Consider the following 21,528-nt stretch of genomic DNA (forward strand, 5'->3'; position numbering starts at 1 on the left):
TATTTGCTGCATTTTTTGGCAAAAATTATGCTCAAGAATTTTTACCATAATATGTAAAGGTAGTTAGTTTATTGATAGCCTCCAGGAACATTTTGAAACAATAAAACTTATAAGCTGTGTTAACATCTTTCCAGTCATAATTCAGCCATTAATTATTACTGTGCAAGCAAACATTTTGGTGGAATAAGTGTTCTTAGACATCTTTAAATCCAAACAAGATTCAGATAACAAAAATAAAAGTTTATGCAAATATTATCTCTAAATCTACTTTCTTTCTCTCTTACACACACACACACACACACACACACAATCTTGCCCATTTGTGTAGCTAAGAAAAAGCCAGTAACGCTCCTCTGAGTCAGTTGTGAGTCACATGTTTCTTCTGTAGGAGTTAAGTCCATCTTTTTGATTTCCGAGGTAGCAGCAGAGGGCACCATGTTCCAGTCCCCTTCCACACTTAGTCATTTGACTATTGTCCCAGACTGGATGAGCAGCTCAAGAGAATCACTGAATCACTGAAGGGTGACACATTCCCTCCTGGCCAGGTGCTAAGTGACACTCTCATGGGTTTTGTGATTAGAAAACATGTGTTGGATACGGAGGTAACCTGTCCGGGACTTCTGTCACTCAAAGGCCACCTGCAATGGTCTGGTGATCAATGACCTTTTTGAATGAGTTTTGTTAAACTGTTCAGCTTATGTCTTCCTTTCAGTAGCTTTGTATTACATTAATGAGGTTATTGTTCCTTTGCCCTCCAATTGTTCCCACACTGATTTTTCTGTATGTTCTACATCCTTAACAAGAACGTCTGTCTTCTGCTGTCTCAGAATCCCTTGTACAATGCTGACTGTAAGCTGACACATGCTAAATCTCTGCTAACAGAAGGATGGCCTGTAAGCATGCCCTCTGGGACTTGCATTCTTCAGGTCACCTTGAAGTGCTCAACACCACATCTTCTTCCAGGAACAGAGCCCAGTATCAACTGGGAGGGTAGGATGGCAGCTAAGAGAGCCAGGAGTGGAGCTAAGACTGTTGGAAGAGATGAAGGGGACTGTTTCTGAATATCATCAGAATCCCTACTGAATTTCAACGACCTCATAAGCTAGTATTTTGAGTAAATATCCAGTATACTTGTCACATAGTTAAATAAAATGCACTTTCTTCAAAGGAAGCACTTTTAATACAATAACTGTTTTTGTTGTTTTAAACCAATGGATTACAAATTTAACACATTTACTAAATCTGGCATATTTACATATTGTATCTAAACAGATAGTCAAGCTGCATTATAATATAACAATAAGAAAACCTATCTCAGTCTGTCTATTAAGTCTTTGTAAGTCTTTGTGCCATTGTAACTGTAGGGCTAATTACCAAGCAAAGACATGATAATTATGTAGAGCTTTTTTTGCTAAAAGAAGAAATCTTTTCCAGCACCCACGCACTGCACAATTTCCTATGACCCTGTAACACTATTCTGGTGTGGGACAAAATTTGTATTTTTGGTCTAAATGCTGGGAATCCTATTATTTCTCTCGGTCACAATCTTTTTTTCTTGTGAGTAAACTGTTTTTTTGGAGGGTTATGGGAGAGGAGTAATAGTCCAAATGGGAAATATAAAACTAATGACCCTTCATGAAACATATTATGCTCCTCATTAAACTTACTCAGTTAAATGTAATCCATTAAATTAAAATAAATAGGATTTAAAACTTTACCAAGGAGTAGTAGACTACCTTAACTCTCAACTTTGTGTTAGATTCATTCTAAGAACGGATTCCTCAAGTCCCGGATGTATCCCAGGTTCTTAACTTCCAACACAATTTATGTCTTAGTGCTGCAGACGTTTTCAAACTTAGTGTGTACAAGAACTACTCGTGAAACTGGTTATAAATGCAGCTCTCTATCCAGATTTCCTCTTCCCCACCAAGTATATCAAGAATTGTATTTCAGTGAGCTGTTCTTCCAGAAATACTCTATCTGGAGGTAATGTAAATTTTATCAAGCTTATTTCTTCTTCCATTATCTGTTATTACTAAACTAGAAAAGCCAAATAGGTGAAGATTGTGTGATTCAGTTCTGTTGAGCAGGACTGACTTAAAACACATTCTCTTCATTCAAAGAATCAAGCCATCCCTAGTTTTGGACTAAGAGCCCCAGAATGGTCTTTTGAGAGACTCAGAGCTTTAATTTATTGATATTAAATACAAGATAATGGAGCTTCTGCTTCACTGTCTTTAAAAAGTATTGCTTTCTTAAAAGTTTACTTTTTGGGGGGAAGGGCAGAAGGAGAAGAAGGAGAGAAATAATCCCAGGCAGGTTCTGCACTGTCAGCATGGAGCCCGAGGTGTGGCTCGAACTCATGAGCCATGAGATCATGATTGACCTGAGCAAAAATCAAGAGTCAGACGCTTAACAGACTGAGTTACCCAGGTGCCCCTAAAAGTATTTATTTATTTTTTCACGTTTCATTTATTTTTGAGAGACAGAGAGACAGTGTGAGCAGAGGAGGGTCAGAGAAAGAGGGACACACAGAATGAGAAGACAGGCTCCAGGCTCTGAGCTAGCTGTTGGCACAGAGCCTGATGCGGGGCTTGAACCCATGAACCGTATGATCATGACCTGAGCTGAAGTTGGACACTCAACCAACTGAGCCACCTAGGTGCCCTTTAAAGGATTTCTTTTTAAAGGACTGTGTTGCAAATGACTTTTAAATTCACTGCTTTTCATTTTTAAGATGAGAAAACTTCAGAGAAGTAGCTAACTTGTCACATAGCAAGACTGTGCAAGATAAGGGTTCAAATGCAAGCCCTCTGACTTCCAAGCCAGTGCTCTTCTCATGGTCTTTAAAGACATCTGGCTCATGGGGTGCCTGGGTGGCTCAGTTAGTTAGGCATCCGACTTCTGTTCGGGCAGTGATCTTGCGGTTCATGAGTTCAAGCTCCACGACAGGTTCTGTGCTGCTGGCTCAGAGCCTAGAGCATGCTTCAGACTCTGTCTCCTCTCTCTGTGTGTCCCTTCCCTGCTCATGTTGTGTCTCTCTCTCTCTCTTTCTAAAAAATAAACATTAAGAAAAGAAGTCTGGCTCAGATACCCATCTGTCCAAGAATATGAAAGTCTTGAGAATGTAAAGTTCTCAGTCACCATTAAATCATCCTAATGCTCTCAGAGGACGAATTTTCTAGATTTTTAACCTCCTTAAAGAAAACAAACCTTAAAAGTCGTCAAATTTTTCAACGGCTTTACTATGTTTCTACTGCATTTCACAGCATGTTAAGGATTGGAGCAGTTTAGATCTAAAGACAAATTCCAACTCAACTCTGTGTTATCCTGAAATGTCTGTTGTAATGGTTTTGGTAATGAGATGGAGTCTTGAGTATAGAGTTATTTTGTGTTTGGGGTTTATGTTAAATGTGTGTGAATACACACACACAAAACACACACACACACAAAAGCATCTATGAGATTTGACAGTTAACTAGTTCTGTTCATATTAATGTTTGTGTATTTTCATAGTTACATGTTTACATGGATAAAAACACTATCTTTAATAGTAGGTAAGTTTTATAAATGACTTAAATTTCAAAATCAAGGCAAGCACACAATGAAAATCATGTTAATGAGAAACTGAAGTGACATTCAGTAAAGCAAATCTGCAAGTATTTTAAACATATACCACATGAAGTCTACTTATTCACTTTTGCTTCTCTGAAATTATTTGCTTGACCTTATTAGGCAAAACATTTAAAAAAATTGATCAGCTCAATACTTTAAAAAAACTTCCAAATAAAGGCAAAGAAACAAGAATCAGTCTCAGGCTAACATAACAGGTAAAGAGAAGACGGCAGTGAGAGGTTGATTAATTTGATCAAGATTAGTTCTAGATTTTTTCATAACTGCCAAGTAATGGTAAGAATAACTTGTACTCTGGCAAACGGACTCTGAATATATATTTTTGAAACATTTATTAACTTTCTCTGAATTCTGGAAAAGCAATAACAATTGCAGTCTAGGAAACCACGGGGAGACAGGCGAGGAAAAGAGACGGGAACAGTCCTCGTTATCCGTCCTTTTTGGTACAGGATTCAGTGCTTATGAAGAGTACCTTAAGGCGATTTAAATAGGATTCATGCAGGAAATAATTAAAAGTGTATGGCAATGCTATTCACACTCATGAATCAAAAACATCAAAAACATTTTTGAGTTTTAATGTGATGCTTATTTACTTCTGCCACAATAAAACATTTTAAATCTGATTTTGATAAAACACCAAGTGAACATTTAGAAATTAATTTCACCAGATGTCTGATTCCTTGTATATGAACAATGCTACACTAAATCATATAATTGGGGGAAACTTTCTAGCAGAATAACTGTCTTAATTCTTTCAGTAAGAATGCATCAGGAAGAATGAATTAGGAGGAAGAGACAAAGTTAAACACTTCCAAGTGTAAGTCTGGGGCGACTTCACTTTTTTGTTTTGACTATCTTGTGAAACTAGTCTATACCTAAAAGAAATTATCAAAAGTAATCTAAAGCCCTCTGTTGGCCCCAGTTCCCAAGTCTGGTGTTCTGACACGGCCGCGGGCAATGACGACTCATGGAGGATGAGGTCAGTACACCGTCACTGGTGCCTGATTTCTAGTAGGGACCAGACTTACATGGTCCCTATCCCCATATCACTCTAACTTCCGTTTTGTGGGGATAAAAAGGGTGGAGTAATGTTGGGATGATAACCTTGCGGACATCTGTGGAGATACAAACAGCTTAGGAAAAGGAAAGGGTGTGCGTACACGGGCGAGGTTCAAGTACCACGCGACCCGCCATTGCTGGGGGGTCGCCCACCACGCATGCGCGCTCACCTCCACGATGTCTGAGTTTGTCCGGCTCTCGTGCGGCTCGTTGTACTCCGTGTACTTGAGCAGCACCTTGTCCATGTCGGTGCTGGCATACTGGAACAGCTTGTTGGTGCTGTTGAAGATGATCAGCGCGATCTCACAGTCACAGAGCACGCTCAGCTCGTACGCCTTCTTCATCAATCCAAATTTCCTCTTTGTAAATGTCACCTGAAAAAAAGAAAGCAGGCAGGGATTTTTTTTTTAAGGAAAAGAATATGCATAGTTGTTTTTTTTTTAACAGTACCTCTTTTCCTTTGTGAAACAAAGTGTGTCATTGTCAGAGCCCTTGGGCACTAACGCATTTGGAAAGGAAGCAAATAAATCTAAAACTAAGTTCTGCTTAGAATTTGAAATGTGTGATTTCTAGCTTGTTGCTGAATGTGAACTGTAAATGCCAGATTTAACGTCGGGCATTTTAATGAAAGTGACCAGAGAACTATTCATGTTTTCTGGAACAATTTAAGATTTAAGAAAATTAATTTCAGCATGGTTAGCATCATTCCCAATTATAAGTTTGGAACTTATTTTTGACCACTTAAAGAATGAACATAGCATTTTAGATGTGTGTTCAGAAATTCTTTGTGTGTGTGTGTTCAAAAATTCTTAAAATTGTTTAGTTTCTTGCCATTTAATTGAAAACACTCGAAAGGATAGGGCTGTGCTTTCAGACAGTATTGTATTCTGTTTTCTAGAACTGCGGCAGAAAGTTGGGAAGTACATTAGCCATAATACTATTAGGGTTCTGTTTTCAATCTGTGTATCTTTCTTCCTCTCTCAGGCCAGAAACTGTATTGTTATCTTTGCCTTTTTCTTCTTTTAATCTAATCTATTACCAAGTCCCTTAATTCCTTCCCTTGAAATGTTTCTCAGGTTCACACTTTCTTGTCTATTTCCCAGGCGGCTCTATCATTCCCGTCCTTATCAATTTCCTGTCCTAGATGATCTCCTGTCTGAAATCATTCCCTCCTCAATTCATCCCCAGTCTTTAAAACCTCACTCTTCACAATGCCTTTCTCCTGATGTGCTGTCTGCAAAAGCTCCCTTTCTCGGACTTCAAATATTTCCTACCTGGCAGGGCTACCAAATGCAAATAAAAAATTCAGTATTCCGAATTTCATTCCTCTCTTGATTACACTCCAGTCTGCCCACCAAAAACCATGGACATACTTAATTGTAAGCCTTTATATGGCCCAGCATTTCCCAGTAAGTCTTCTGTGGAATATAATTTCTATAAAGTACTCAATAAAACAAAAAGTTTAGCAGCCCAATGCACTTGGGAAATGAAGCACACTGACAGAATAAAGGCTGAAAATATCTTTTAAACTATTTAACCTGCTGCCCAAACCTACTGCTAAGAGAATGTTTGTTTCTTTGCTTATTTATTTTAGAGGAGCACTTAATATCATTTTTTCAAAGCTAGGTTTTTGAGGCATATGCTCCAGGAAATGCTAACTTAATTTAGCTTATTTTTTTTTGTATGTATATGTGTATGTATTTATGCTCCATGCCTACTATGGAGCCCAACACGGAGCTGGAACTCATGGCTCTGAGATCAAGGCCTGAGCTGATGGAGATTTGAACACTTAACTGAGTCACCCAGGAATACCTAATTTAGCTGATTTTTAAAGGAACCATTTAAGTTTTTTCTAGCTTTCTAATCCAACCCATCTTGGAGAGGCCAGCTCAGTTTTACTTAATACCTATTTGTGTGTAATTCCCAAATTTAGATTCCTGGTCCTCATCTTTTTTTTCCATCTCCAGACACCCAATGGATCTCCTCCAGTCCTATGTCTATCTGAACGTCAGTGATCTCTCAAACCTCCAAAGCTTAAGCTCATTATCTTCATCCTCGAATCTGCTCCCCCTTCTGGATTGGCCATCTCACAATAAACTCAGTCACCCAAACTAGAGACCTCACAGTGAACTCTGAATCCTACTCCATCCCACACACCTAAATAAATGTGTTGACAGGAACTGAGGGTGAGCAGACCTCCTGGTCTCCTCAATCCTTTACACTTTGTTAATACTAAACTGTTTTACCTATCACCTTTTATTTTTCCTTAATAGCATTTACCACATTTTATAATGTGTATATTTTTGTGTGTGATCATTTGTTTAATGTCTGTCTCCTCTACAGTGCATGTTCCACAAAGCCATGTGCCATTTGTCTTTTGCTCACTGTTGTATGCTCGGTGCTTGGAACAGCAGGCACATATGGGCATGTGGTAAAAATTAAGTATAAAAATGAAACAGGGAGAAGTATTATGTGAAGTTTTAAAAAATATCAAATTGATGGATGCTATCGAAAATTATGTGACAGCTTTTCCCATAAAATATTTTTAGCAACTCATAAGTAGAATTTTAAAAAGATAAATCTATAGGTAATTATGATTATATTGTTTTATTACATTTGCATTAAAGGCAGCACAGGAGACAGGGAAGAACATGGGGATTCAGAGGACCCTGGATTTGAATGCAGAGCATGCTATTTACTAGTCATGAGAAATTCTCTTAATTTCTTTCAGTTGGATTTTTCTCTGAGTTTGATTTTTCATCTGTAAAGCAGAGATAACACCTACTCTAAAGAGTTGCTGTGAGGACTGTATAAAATAAACATATGTATAGTATTTAGCATAGTACCTAAAACTAAGCTCTTAACACTAAGCTCAAAAACCCTAGTTCTAATTCCTCACTTGGTTGATTTATAGAAGAAGAACTTAAAAAATATGTCTATGTTGGTGACCTGAAGAGTCTACTGATTTGAGGATCTTAGTATTCCTAATATAAAGATTAAGCTGAACTATGGAAACCCCACTGATCATTCTTTGGAAAATATGGCATTTATCAGCACACATCAGCTAGTCAATATCTATTCAGGTATGTTACTTACATTTCAACTTTTCTTTGTAATAATTGCCAATGTTTCACCTTTTGCTTTATGTTTACTGTCTTTCTAAAGTGCTTCTAATGAAATATGGCTAGTTTTTTATTTTCATATCTAATTATCATACAGTTCTAGAAACTTTTATTTGAGTACATTCAGATGAATCATGATTTGTTTTAATAATGAAGTAAATAAAAACTATTTCTTTGAGGGTGGCTCAGTCCGTTAGGTGTTGGACTTTTGATTTTGGCTCAGGTCGTGATCTCACAGTTTGTGAGTTTGAGGCCTGCCATGGGCTCTGCACTGACAGTGTGGAGTCTGCTTGGGATTTTCTCTTTCTCCCTCCCTCTCTCTCTGCACCTCCCTCGCTTTCGCTCTCTCTCTCTCTAAAAAAAAAGACTGGATCTCTTTGAAATGGATAAAGAATCATAATAAGTAACTACATAGACCTATACCAAATGTCTTTAACATTTATTTTAGATGAAATTCAGTTTTGCAAATATACTTGCACATTGGTATTTTATTTAGTGAAACAGTGTACAGAGTAGGTTCAATGCAGAAGGCACTGGCCCAGAATACTTTCATATATCTAAACCACTTTTAATCAGACTTTCATAACCACAAACTGTAGGTGGAATGTCTCAATACAGTATGGTTTCTGTTGTACTCAGACCTCAGAATTTAGCACGTTACAACACTCACCATCAAAGTACATTTCAGCTCAGAAATATCATTAAAGCTACTATTTGTGTTTACTTTTAGGTACTCCTCAACTTTTGTGTCACCAAATAGGCTACTGGATAATGCATGCTTATTTAATAATACCTGTCAAAAAAGTCAGTGCATATAGCTTCTTTTCATTAAAACTGCAAACTGAAATGGTGCTGACTGTATTAAGCATTTAAGAAAATATCTTCAAAATCTACTCTTAATTGCTCTAAATTTAATTCTGTATTATGTTCATGTTCTTCATAGCATACTCAAAATGTATTTTATAATGCTTTTTCTCATTGTGCATAGTTAGATAAAACTGTTTTTTAAGCATTAAGCTTTCTAAAGAGACCTGGAATATTACTCTTCGTTTATAATATGCCACTCAGTGACAAAGATTGCAATTCAGAGCTTTTATACTTAAATATAATAACGTATCTTAATGATTACATTTTTATAACTCTACAATAATTTGTAACAGTGACAAGTCCATTTCTATTTAAATAACATATTTTAAAACTTAGGTGAGATGGAGAACTGTTTTCATAGTGGTTAGGCAAAGAGATGCTCTTTTCCAGTGTTTTACATCAATCAAAGTGCACTGACCAGAGAATAAAGCCAGTATTGTTTAGTGGACACTGTAACTCAACATTTACTTTTTAGAATTAAAGACACTTAATATGTAATATATGCATGGAAAGCAAAATTAGTCTGTAAACAATGACTATTTTATATTTTTTCTTTACTTCTTGAAATAGTCCCAAATATAATGATAATGTTGCAGTAATAGGTTTCAGTACTAAGTTTTATAGTAACCTTGAGTTTTAAATCCTAGCATGTGGGCAAGCATTACACATCTTATATTTACAATTACTTTAGCACTTACTAAGTATGAATCAGGAAGTGAAATTAGAATTTTAAATTGAGAAAAGTCACATTCATTAATCATATAGCTCCATACAACTCAGTTATAAAGAAATTTGGTAAATCTATTCACAGAAATAAAAATAAGTTAAGCAATTTTGAATGAGCATTTTTTACATGCCAGATGCTAAGCAATATTTATTGACCATTCTCTAAGTTAGACACTTGTGCTAGGTGCTGGGGCTTCTATTACATATATATCTTCCTGAAGCATTCATGTCTCTTCCTCATGGCTGGAGAAAAATAGTCATTTACTTCATTAATGCTTAAAAGCAATTTTTTTTATTTGAAACAAAATGCATTATTTAGTTAATAGCATTATACTTTCAGTCACAGGTAATGATTTGAAATTTTCATGTAGAGTTGGGTGAATTCAGTTTTTGTTTTCTGACTAACCTTTTTTCTAGACCGAACAAGAAAAATAACAGTAGATGTTAACCCAATCAAGATTAATATGAAATGAAGCCTACCATATTGGTTATTTCTTATCTTGTTCTCAGTGAAAGATGACTGTGGCATTATGCCCCTCCCCATTTCCATCTGGTTGCTGGCAGGCTCCCATCAAGCTGCAAGGCTTCAATTAGTGTAAATGCCAATTTCCCCTACGAAGCTTTCATTGTTACATTGAGATAGAACTCATTCCTCCCTCATTGTGGTCCTCTAAAACATTTTACAAACCCTTACTATGAGACTTATTCTAATATTACAGAATTCATTGTATAGGAGTCTGCTTTTCTGGTTGGCTTTTAAATTCCCCAGAGACTCCATCTTGGGCTTCATACAAACTAACCAGTGGACACTCAAAGAACATTTCCTGAACTGTTGGATTATGGAATGGAAATAGTCTATTTTAAATTCTGAATGTTTGGTGTGTGACCAAATTTGATGAAAAAGATGAGGTTCTAAAGAAACGGTGGCATGAACTCAAAGATCCTCTCCATTTTTTGTAGAAGTAAGATAATTTTGACTTTACAGTTTTAGAGCTAAAGTAACTTTTGTGAAGATTAAGCTCATTTATATTTAAAAAAAAAGTATTTCAACAGGATCTGCTACAGGGGTTTTATTGTTTTGTTTGCTACCTTTCAAATTAAACGTTTCAAGGTTTGAACATTTAAGGTTTTAGAGGGAGAAACCAATTTTCAATTATGTTGGTTTTTAATAAAGCTTGAGTTATAGAAGATTTTAATAAAAATTTGCTCCCGAGAGAAAAATAATAAAGTCTAAATGTCTCAATATAATTTTCTGCTAAAAGTAGATACCTTTTTTTTACTTGGCTTTTTGACAATTTAACCTCTTAAAAATAAGAGATTTTGGGTTTATGTATTTATTTTAGTAAAACGTTCACCTGTTAGTGATAGGAATCTTGAGACAAAGAATTACACCACTTTGGAGTCTGTAATAGAGAAGCTACAGAGTGTCTAAAGAGAAATACATGTGTACACATGCTCTAGATTTCAAGAAAAAAGGTATCCAAAGTTCAGAAAAAAATGGTCTTTATCCCTTGCCTAGATGATTCATCATGAAGGATGGAAAAGTGTGGAGATAAAAATTTAATTTTATAGTCACAAGATATAGAGATAAAGGGAAAGGATCTGCAAAATGCATTCTTTGAGCAAAAATATATTGAACTTTGCAATGAGTTAAGATTTTCAAAAAACATGTACTTGGCAAAGTATTCAATGATGTCCTCCTCATGGTATTATAGAATTGAGACTGGCTGGTAGTAATTTTTATCGTTGGTTTAGATGAAGATATATAAGGCATGCTTATCAGATCTGCATGTTAAAATAAATCTGGTACAATGTCTATCCATGGCTCCCTCTACAGACAGAAAGCTGGTCACAAATAATACGATGAAACAGGTAATTTTAAAGTCTTTGTTCATATTTTTAAAAAGCAATTCTATAAGCTCACATTGGAGGAAAATTAATGTGGTGGCTGATTTTGGGAAAAAGGATCTAAAGTTGTAGTGTTCCAGAGTGGGAATTAATTATTCTAATGATCTTTTTGTTAGTCAGTACTAATTAATCTTTGGCACCATATTCAGTTCTGAGAATTATATTTTATGATAACATTGACAAAATCAGAATGCCTGTAGGATGGCAAATAGGTTGATGCAGGAACTGAAGATAATTTTGCATTAGAAATCATTGAGGGGATCTGGAAGGTTTAATCCAGAGACATACAGTTAAAGTGATATGCTGAACACTTTCCAAGATCTGAAAACTTCTGGCCATGTAAAGAGGCAGATGAGTTATTCTGTTTTACTCTACATATTAGAAAATATTGCTGAAAGTCTCTTAAAGAGGTTCAGAATAGGAGAACATCTAGTGAGGCGAACCATCAAAGAGTGGATCTAGTCTCACAAAGTAGGAAGCAGTTCATTCCTAAGGATGTGTAAGTAGAGCTGCATATCAAGGAAGGTGTAGAAGGAGTTCCTGAAGTAAGCAGGAAGCTGGACTAGAGACCTTTAAAATATTTATTTCAGATTTTAGATGTACAGATCCTATGCTTAGGTAGCACACATTTCCTGGTCAAGGGAAAGATCTGAGTGAGTGGTGATACGGCTCAAAACATGATTCTATTTCTGAAATTTTGTTCTATAAAATGTCTTGTTTTGGTTACTCAATCTCATCAGTATATTATCATAATCACCTCTAATTTCCATATTTCAAGAAATAAAACAGGGTCACTTTCTTTTTATAGTGAGTGGAGATACAAAGACTGTAAAGAATTTGAGTTACAATATTATATTACAGACAAGGCTGAAAATGCACAGAAAAATAATTGTCCAGATTCACAAAGCTGAAAATTCACATTATTAGGATATTTTTAAAGAAGTAATATATATGCATCATTCCTGGGGCAGTGTGGTATAGAAGCAAAAACATGGGAATTGAAAATCAAGTCTGATATCTGCCATTTATGAGCTGTGTGCTCTTGGGTAAATTGTTTAACTTATCTGAACCCTGGTTTCTTCAACTGTAAAGTGAGGGTTGTAACAGACATCTTACAGAGTCATCAGAGTTCATCTAGGGCCATAATAAAAGTGTAAGTAACTTGTTGTCTCTGAAACACTATACAAGGCAGGTAGTATTTTTTCTCTGATGCATCAGGCTCAGTTATTTATTATATACTGTAAAAGTCTGCCATCCTAGAACCTGCCAATTTGTCTTAATGTTATCATGTCGAGGCTAAAGTTTCTTTCTCAACTAGATCTTGAACTTTCCTTGAAGCTCAGAACATCTCTTTTCCAATCGTGTGACCTGAAGTCCCAGAACGATACTTGGCTGAATATTTGTTGAATGAATGAAAGGATAGATGGATGGAGGAATTAACATGTTTTTTTAAAATTCGAAATGAATGGCTAAAAATTAATTTCAGTGCCTTCTCAAACTATGTTAATAGGAAACTTGCCACTGAGAGGAAAATTTCACATAGTTCTTTTTTCTTTATTGTCATATTAACTTATGGGGAAAATATGCATTTGGTAAAACTGAATAGGAGAGAAATTGGAATGAGTCAAATGTTGTATATGGGTTTGTTGGTGATTATCAGATTTCTTATAATTGCTTTTTGATTAAGTGTTGACTTCATTTGGTGCCTTTTTTTAAAAAGAAGTTCAAAAACTATAATGTTATCTCACTACCATTTGACAGTATTTCTTTGAAGTTATCATATGGCACAGCTTAACATCCCCATTTCTTAGATGATACTTAGTGGTTCAACATATTTCAAAAGAAATGCAAGTGTAACAAAACTAGTCCCTGGATGAGCTAGAAATAGAACCCTTTTCACACAAAATTCATCCTGTCCTCTAGTTGGTTTTCCCTCTTCTAACTCGCTATGCATTTCAGGGGCTGATGTTTGGCACAATGTGAATCCTGCCAACTGTTCACTGAGCAGTGTATAGGCACATTAAGAATTGTCAGCAATTCTGATGAGTATAAGCAGAATAGTGCATAACCTATTAATTTATGTAAGGATAGCTTTCTAAGTTAAAGTAAAAAAAATTAATACAAAAATTGAGAAGAAGTCGGCTTCTACGTTCTCACAGCAAACCAAAGCTCCTTTTGTGTGGGTGCTACGGCCAATTCTGCCCTCAAGATCTCCAGCCATTCCCACTAAATCCAGTCAGAACCACATGCATGCACCAGTGGGCACACACTAGTTCTATATTTATGGATGTTTATTTAAATTTCACAAAATGAGAAACATTTTGGTTGGTAGCAAATACAGGTCTGTTTACAGCCCAGAATAAAAAAGGTAGGACTCTGCTTTACACACAGGCAATGTAAATATCAAGTTCTAAAAACAGAGGACAAGTCCTGTATCATTTCCTACAGGGTAGGGATATTAGTTTAACTACTGTGTAATGGAAGGTTATTAAATAATGAGTCTCCATACCACATGTGTGCCTGGTCCATCACCCTCCCAATCTGCACTCTGCTCAAATAAAGTTACCTCAGGAGAACTTTCCTCCCATATTAACTGTGAGAGTCCTCATATCTTACAGGAATTCTGAAAAATTGAAAGAAAACACCTTTGGAAACAGCAGCTGCTCACATCTCTGAGAATAACTGAGTCCCTAAACTCTAGAACCTCCAATGTATTACTAAGGAAAGCAACAATAATTTCATCTATGGGTCCCTGATTCTTCTTTCCACCACTCAGAATACTGTCAGCTGAATCTTAATTGAACTGCTCAACGAATGGAGAACTTTTTATTCAGTTCTTTAATTCATAAAGTGATACTAGTTTCTTTGTTTTAGCATGTACTTGGGATTAATATACTCAACTAATTCTTCTTTCAAAGTTTTGAGGTTATATCTTTTCATTGTTGCTGTTGTCCAACTAGAGTCATGATAAATTTCACTGTATGAAAATATTTTAGATTTAGATCCATTCCTCCTTACTCCCAGCATAGATAATTTCTCAGTTTCCTCCTGGTGAAGGAAATGGAGTGACTAATGAAGAACACGATGGACAGTTCATAGACACAATGTGCTCTCTAATCCAGAGCCACGAAGTCTTCCTATGTGTTTAATGGGTTAGGGACGGAGTCAAGAGTCTGCAACGACAATCTCTAATTGAAAAAAAGGGAAATGCCCTCTTAAATGCTCTTTTTCTTCCCCTGGCTTGTTCTGACAGTAAGTAATGGTACAGCTGTTCTAAACTATTCCTCTTCAATTTTATTTTGTTTAATTCAGTCTGTCATTAGAAAGGCTTGCGAGCTTTAGGCTTGATGATTACTCTCGGTGGGAGGAAGTAATGCCGCTGCAGACTTGTGTTCTAGACAAGCGCTCCTTTATACAATGACGGGGCCTGCCATCGTAAATGAAAGGCTCTTTAAAGAGCAGTGAGGGACTCTTTTAAGCAGACTGCTACCATGTGCTTGTAACCCTCCAGCATAACTTGCGAGGATGAGACAGCAGTGTGTTCTGCTGCAAAGAGGACTATTGTCCTCGTTAGCCTCAAGCAAATTGAGCCCTGTTTCACCGCAGTGTAGCAGGATTTCCACAGCGTTTTCAAGGAGTAGTTCCTAAAATTCTGAACAAAATAAAAGGATGAAAAGAGGGGGCTGAGAATGTGGAATTTCGAACTCTACCAACCCCTCACCCTAAGTCAACCCCAAAGCCCTAAAATAAAACTTTAAATTTTGTGCACTGTACACTGTTTTGAGGAAAAAATAATACACAATGGGTTAGATTAAATAATTGAATGTATATGAATAAACTCGAGTGTTTAGTCACAAACTCACAGGGTCTGGGTTTTAAAACTTGTGAGAGCTGATTTCTGACGTATCTGTCTCCAGGATGAAGACAATCTACAATCACTAAACTGATCAGGATTTAGAGGATTTTGTTGTAGTCCATTTTTAAGCCTAAGAATGTTCTGGATTTTAAAGAGATGACTATCACACAGTGTGTTTTTAATTTTTTATATGTGCTATCCAGGCCTGCTTGGTTCATTAAAAGGCTGATTTGTGTTCTAAGTTCAATCGGTAGATGCAGCCATAAAATAAACACCTCTATTTCTCTATACCTCATATATGTAAAATATATTTGAAACTGAGAAGAATCAAATAACCAGATTAATACTTTGGGGGCAAAAACATGTTTACTAGTTTAACAAAGCCAAAATGTACCTAAGGTAAAGGTCAAAGACTACTTCATTCCCTGCCGAGCAAATGCTCAGGAAGCACATTTGTCTACGTTTCCTGTCATAACAGGAAGAGTGTAACTTCTTCCTTTCCACGATGGCTTCAGTGTTACCTCCTAACTCCAGTATTTTCTCCCTCAGGGCCTTCCAAATCAATCCTCGCAAGACAGAAGGCAGGAGGCTGCCTCGGCTGTAGTTTCCAAACAGTTGCATTTGTTGAAATGTTATTTAAATGTTAGTGATTTCTTAGGCTAAACTGTTCCAACTTAAAATTAAAAGTCAAATTTCCAAACATTTAGAGTGGATCTCATATTCCTATTAGTGGTTCAACATATTTCAAAAGAAATGCAAATATATATACCATACTATGCAATTTGCTTCAATTTAATAATGTTATTTTCCTTTTTAAACCAAAGCTATTATTCTGGGGGTGCGGGGGGAGAGTTGCCATATTGTCTTCAATAAGAATATGTGGGGATATAAACTTTAAAAATACTTGCATCATAATAATTTTTGAAAGAGCTTATTTTAAGCGAATAAATTACAATGTTAGAGAAGTCTAGACTGCAAAGGACAGAGCGTTTGAGAAAATTAGCAACATGTTCTTTAATCTACAGTTTGGAAGAAACCTCTGGGTTTATGTGGTCTATTTATAATGTTAATATTTTTAGGGTTGGTTTCTTAGCAATACAATTTCACACACTTTGGTTTGTGCATTTGCAAAACAAAAGGTGACTTGTAGCAAACAGCATGGAGTGTGAGTGTATTCACAGAGGTGGAAGGTGCCATTCAGTGCCAACTTTCTACATAAACTGATGGAGATACAATGAACACAAGCATTGGAATTTCTCTAAATTATACTTTTAAATGGAAATTAAATGAGATCTACAAATTAGAACTAAAACAACAAGACATCGTGAAGCCCTCAAGTTCATGGAGATCCTTATCGTACTCCTTGTGAAAATTTTGGCACCTTTTGGATTCCCTATCAAAGGAAACCTAATGAATGAGTTTGATGGCACTTGAAACAACACTTCTCTGATAGTCAAGGAATAGAATTATTGGATATAAATATAAAGCATCTCACATGTATGGGATGTACAGTAAATGTGCGGTGCACTATTTCTATGTTTCAGCCATAGAGTGGGGAGACCATTTGAGAACTATTTTTAAATTGCTAGGAGTAGAAATGAATGGCGTGGTGGCACAGCTGCCCAATGTACATCTGAGCGCTCTAGCTACCTCTTTGATTTGCAGACTCTTAAAAGTTATGTATTTTTTTCCTTCTGGTTTCCCTTTTCAGTCTCTTCAAGTAATTCCAGCTCTCTGAACAAAAACTTTTCCCCCTGGTGATTTTAAGATTAACGAAAGAATGATTTAACTTATGTGCATGGGGAACCTTTAAGTAGGCACCCACAGGATGCATCAATATACCTATAATTCAATTCTGAAATGTACTATGTCCTAATATATTACCATGATACACTCTGATTTTATTTATTAATACAAGTTTGGGGGTGGCAGTTAGCTGTTAAGAAATGATACTAAGAGTAAAACAGGCTTAATAATCATCATTATTAGGTATCTGTGGATTTATTTCAGATCTACATCAACACTTGTGATTTTTTTGAACTTTTAAAAAATATTTTTATTTATTTTTGAGAGAGAGAGCGCGGGTGAGTGGCAGAGAGAGGACAGTTGATCTGAAGCGGGAGATCATGACCTGCACTGAAGTTAGATGCTCAACGACTGAGCCATCCAGACACCCCTATCTGAACTTTTTATTCACGTGATTTAAAACAAGGTCCCAGAAATTCATTGACTACCACAGATAACTCTTTGATAGTATTTTAAGTATAATTACCTCTCAAATAATACATACTTGCTTGGTATGCGTATAGGCAATGCATAAATCTGGAAGTTCTGTCTGTGCAGATGACAAAAGAAAAAGTATGACTGGAATAATCCGTTCACTTCATGGTTCACAATTAACTACAAAGTTACCTTCCTGACGCCACTTACTTGTCTTTCTAAATTATCAAGTTCCTCACATTTAAAGAGTAGGTTAGTAGGTTTTTACCTTCAGGTTTAGAACTGTAATTAGCTTTTTATTTACTGGCATTCTGGATATCACCTTGAAGGAACATTACAGTAAAAATTCCACTGAAATTTTAGCTAAAATTCTAAGAACAGCCTAAGGTAGTGGAAAGTCACAGAAAGTAAGGAGTAATATTTGTTTCTTTTCAAAAGAGTCATTTGATGAGATCAATAAATCTTTTATTCACTTTAAAAAAGATCAGATTTTGTTTAAAAGCATCCTTATGTAGAAACTGGTCATAGGTTGCATCTACACTGAACATACTTCTCCAGTTTTTTTTCTGAACCTGTTTAAAATAATTTATAAATTATATAAAGAAGCTGACATGGGGGTTGCCCCTGGGTGGCTCAGATGGTTAAGCATCAGACTCCTGATTTCAGCTCAGGTCATGATCTCACATTTGTGGGACAGAGACCCTCGTCAGGCTCTGTGCTGACAGCATGGACCCTGCTTGGGATTCTCTCTCTCTCTCTCTGATCCTCCCCTGCTCACACTCACTCTTTCTCTCTCTCTCATAAAATAGATAAATAAACATTAAAACATAAAAAAAGGAAACTGACATAGGTACCTAAAAAAAGAGAAAAAGTTAGAAAATTTAACAGCTATGATATCTGAATTCTTTTTAGTCCTAAGGGAATTCACTTGTTCTATTAAGAGGAGAATGTTGCTAATTGTCTTTAATTTGTGCTCCAGTTATGGCACTGATAATTACATGAAATTTTGTTCGCTGGCAAAAACTATTAGTGTGCCAGACCTGGTGGAAGAGAACTTAAGACTTCAAAAATCTTTTTCCCTTAGCTTACTATATTAGGCTCTAACTGTGTTTTTGGCAAATATTTTCCCTTACAGTTATTCAAATATTTAAATGTCTTTTTATAACAAGTCACAAATACATTTGAATTTACCTCTCCTATCGTTTCAAAGTGGGGACACTCAAAATTTAAAATACGAACATACAAGTATAAATAGGTTTAGGTTAAACAAGCTTATTTTTTATATATCTTTCCTCTTGATACAACAGATATAACAGATTTCTAAGTATATTCTGCTGTTGTTAAAAGAGTCAGACAAGGGTAAAACTCCCTTAAAAATCTGTTTTTTTCCAGGTGGATATTTACTGGTACCATATGAAGTAGGGTAAGATTATGGCCTGATTACTGAAGGCACCAGGGTAAAAATACAGAATGCAGATGGAGACACTGAAATTGTAGTGTTAGAATTAACTGGAAGCTGGAAGTGACAACAATGGTGATAAGCAGTTCAGAGTAACTTGGTCAGTAACGTACATTTGAAAATAAGTCCCAAAAGCATAGAACTTAGAAAACGACTCCTTCCCATCCTTGAAACAAGCCCTGATCTGCAAATGTCTGTCATTTTCCTTCCTGTCCACAAGCCATCCTCTGCCATCAGCCACTCGTGCTCTGAAAGGATTCTCTCACCCCTCATGAGCTTCCAAAGGCTCCTTTTGTGCTCCTGCTCTGCTCTATTCTGCACTTTTCCTTCCAGCTCGCTGATAGCCTTTTAAAGGTAGAACCCTCTTGAAATGAAGGTTCAGGTACCACTCCTTCATGTGCTACACAGAGCAGGAGTTGTTTTGATGGAAGTCACATTCACTTATAAAAGCTAATGGTTTAAAAAACGGAAGAGCTAATAGGTACATTCACTGGGCATTTATTATATGTTAGATGCTTTACATTTATCCCCTAATTTAATTATCTCAATGACTTAATGAGGTAGGTACTATTTTTTAAACCTCAGTCTATTGATGAGGAAACGGATAAGGCTCAGAGGGGCTGGCAGGTGGCAGAACTGGGACCACAGCTAGGTTCATGAGTGTCGAAAACCCATGCTTTTCACCATTTTGTTATACTGGATGCAGTATGATGTAACTGGGAAAAGCAAAGACATAAAACCATGCTCTTAGCCACTATATTATACAGGATGTAGCATGACATGGTTGAGAAAAGCATGTTTTGTTTTGCTTTTTTAATCTGAAAGATGTGGGCTCCAAGTTTTGGCCACCTCCTAGTATTAACTATCTGACTTCAAAGCTTTGCATGATCTGGTCCCTGTCTAGTATCTAATCTTTTTTCTCATCTCTCTAATGTCATACATTCCAGACTAAAGTTCCACAAGCTTTCCCTTGGCTCCTTAGCAAGCTCTTTCCGTTCTTAAGGAGCTTTGCAAATATTGTTCCATCTGGAATGTTGTCACCTACCTAACTCTGACTCATGTTTTAGTTCTCATCTTTTAGCATTTCCTCAGAGAGCCCTTTCATCCAATCCGCAATCTAAATAAAGCACCTCTTGTTATACACTGATAGCGCTTTGATAATTTCATTCATAGCACATATATACATCATTTTTATTACATATTTGCAAATTTCATATCTGCTTAATCCTACTAAGCCAGGGATCCACAGACTCTGGCCCACAGGCCATACACAGACCACCTCATTTTTGTCAGTAAAGTTTTATTCATAGACACCTTCATTCATTTACACATTTGTCCAAGGTTGTTTTCATAAGTAGGGCAGAGCTGAGTTGTTGAGATGAAGACTGTATGGCTCCCAAGGCCAAATATACTTGTTATCTGACCCTTTACAGAAAAAGTTTGCTGACTTGTGTGGCAGATGATAAGCTGTATGAGATTCATCTGGTTTACCACTGAATATTGAAGCACACTGCGACCTAATAATATTTGTTGATTTAAAAAATAAGTGAATTATTCCCATTAGTGTGTTAATAAGAATTAAACAAAATAACACATATGTTAATTCTTGGTACACGCTACTTTTAGTAAGTTATCTAGAAATTTCTTTTAAGACAAATTAACAATTCATGATTTTATTTATTTTTACATACTAGCTTAAGAAATACATCTAGTTTAAGTTAGAAATTGAGAAATAAGTAGTTTTCATAAACTCAGAAACTCCGGACAAATTTTTAAATATAAAATGAGCTGTTCACTTGTTTGGTTTCTCCAAACCATTTTATGTATACAACTGGAGTTTCTGAGTGTTAGCTGTTCTCCTTACTTCCTTTATGGAAGGTAGACTAAGGGCAAAATTAAATTTAAACAGTTAGCTGCTATGTTTTATAGCGTGTTAGTTCTTAATGATATTCAACTTATATATCAGCTTTGTAACATTTCATTTCACACTTTTAAGTCTCTATTTCTTTTTCTGTAAAAACACCCTGTTCTCTGTATGGCCAAATAAACACCTGCAATGGCAGAATGGGCTTTTACTACTTTTAAGAAAAGATGACAGTGAACCATTGTGTGAGGTTCTATTATGGAGTCTGCAGTGGGGTAAGCTTCAAAAAGGGCAAAGCAGTTAACATTTTTCTTTTCCACATGTGAACACAAAGTTTAAAGGAAGCCCAGGCTAGGGGAGCCTCCGCACTTGGGATGATTGGCTCCTGCGGATTTGCTAGTGGTGATTATTAGAAGTGACCTACATCTTGTAAGCTTTCATGTCCACTCTCCTAGTAGGTGAGTGGTGCACATAACAAACACTTATAAATAAGATGGATGTCTGAGATTGTCACTAGCCACCTAAAATAAACACTGAAATGTACATTAAAACATGGCAGTTTTCACTTTTACCAACTGAATTTAAGAGTACGAGTGAAGGGCTTGCTGTACCTAAAGACTGGAGAAGACTACACAGATCTTAAATACTATAGAATCAAAAGAAGGGGTTGGTCTTCAGGATTAAAAAAGTAATCTAAATTGAAGTTAACTTAAGCAATTTTTCTTCTCCTACAATTTTCATGACTTCTAACATGGATGAGAGTAACAGCAACTGCAGACATAGCAAATATAAGTTAAGATGTTTGATTATTAGC

General features: G+C 36.1%; 1 protein-coding gene across 15 annotated transcripts in view; it reads right to left on the bottom strand.

Moving 5' to 3' along the window:
* The window catches only part of MEF2C (myocyte enhancer factor 2C), a 149,056-nt gene that overhangs the window by 70,931 nt on the left and 56,597 nt on the right, over positions 1-21,528 (bottom strand). For all 15 annotated transcript variants that reach the window (XM_029942589.1, XM_029942585.1, XM_029942583.1 and 12 more), the window contains one exon: positions 4,863-5,066. In XM_029942589.1, the coding sequence (XP_029798449.1) occupies positions 4,863-5,066 (204 nt within the window). The remainder of the gene's footprint in view (positions 1-4,862; positions 5,067-21,528) is intronic.

This window comes from Suricata suricatta, chromosome 6 (assembly GCF_006229205.1).
Source record: "Suricata suricatta isolate VVHF042 chromosome 6, meerkat_22Aug2017_6uvM2_HiC, whole genome shotgun sequence".
NCBI classification, from domain to species: domain Eukaryota; kingdom Metazoa; phylum Chordata; class Mammalia; order Carnivora; family Herpestidae; genus Suricata; species Suricata suricatta.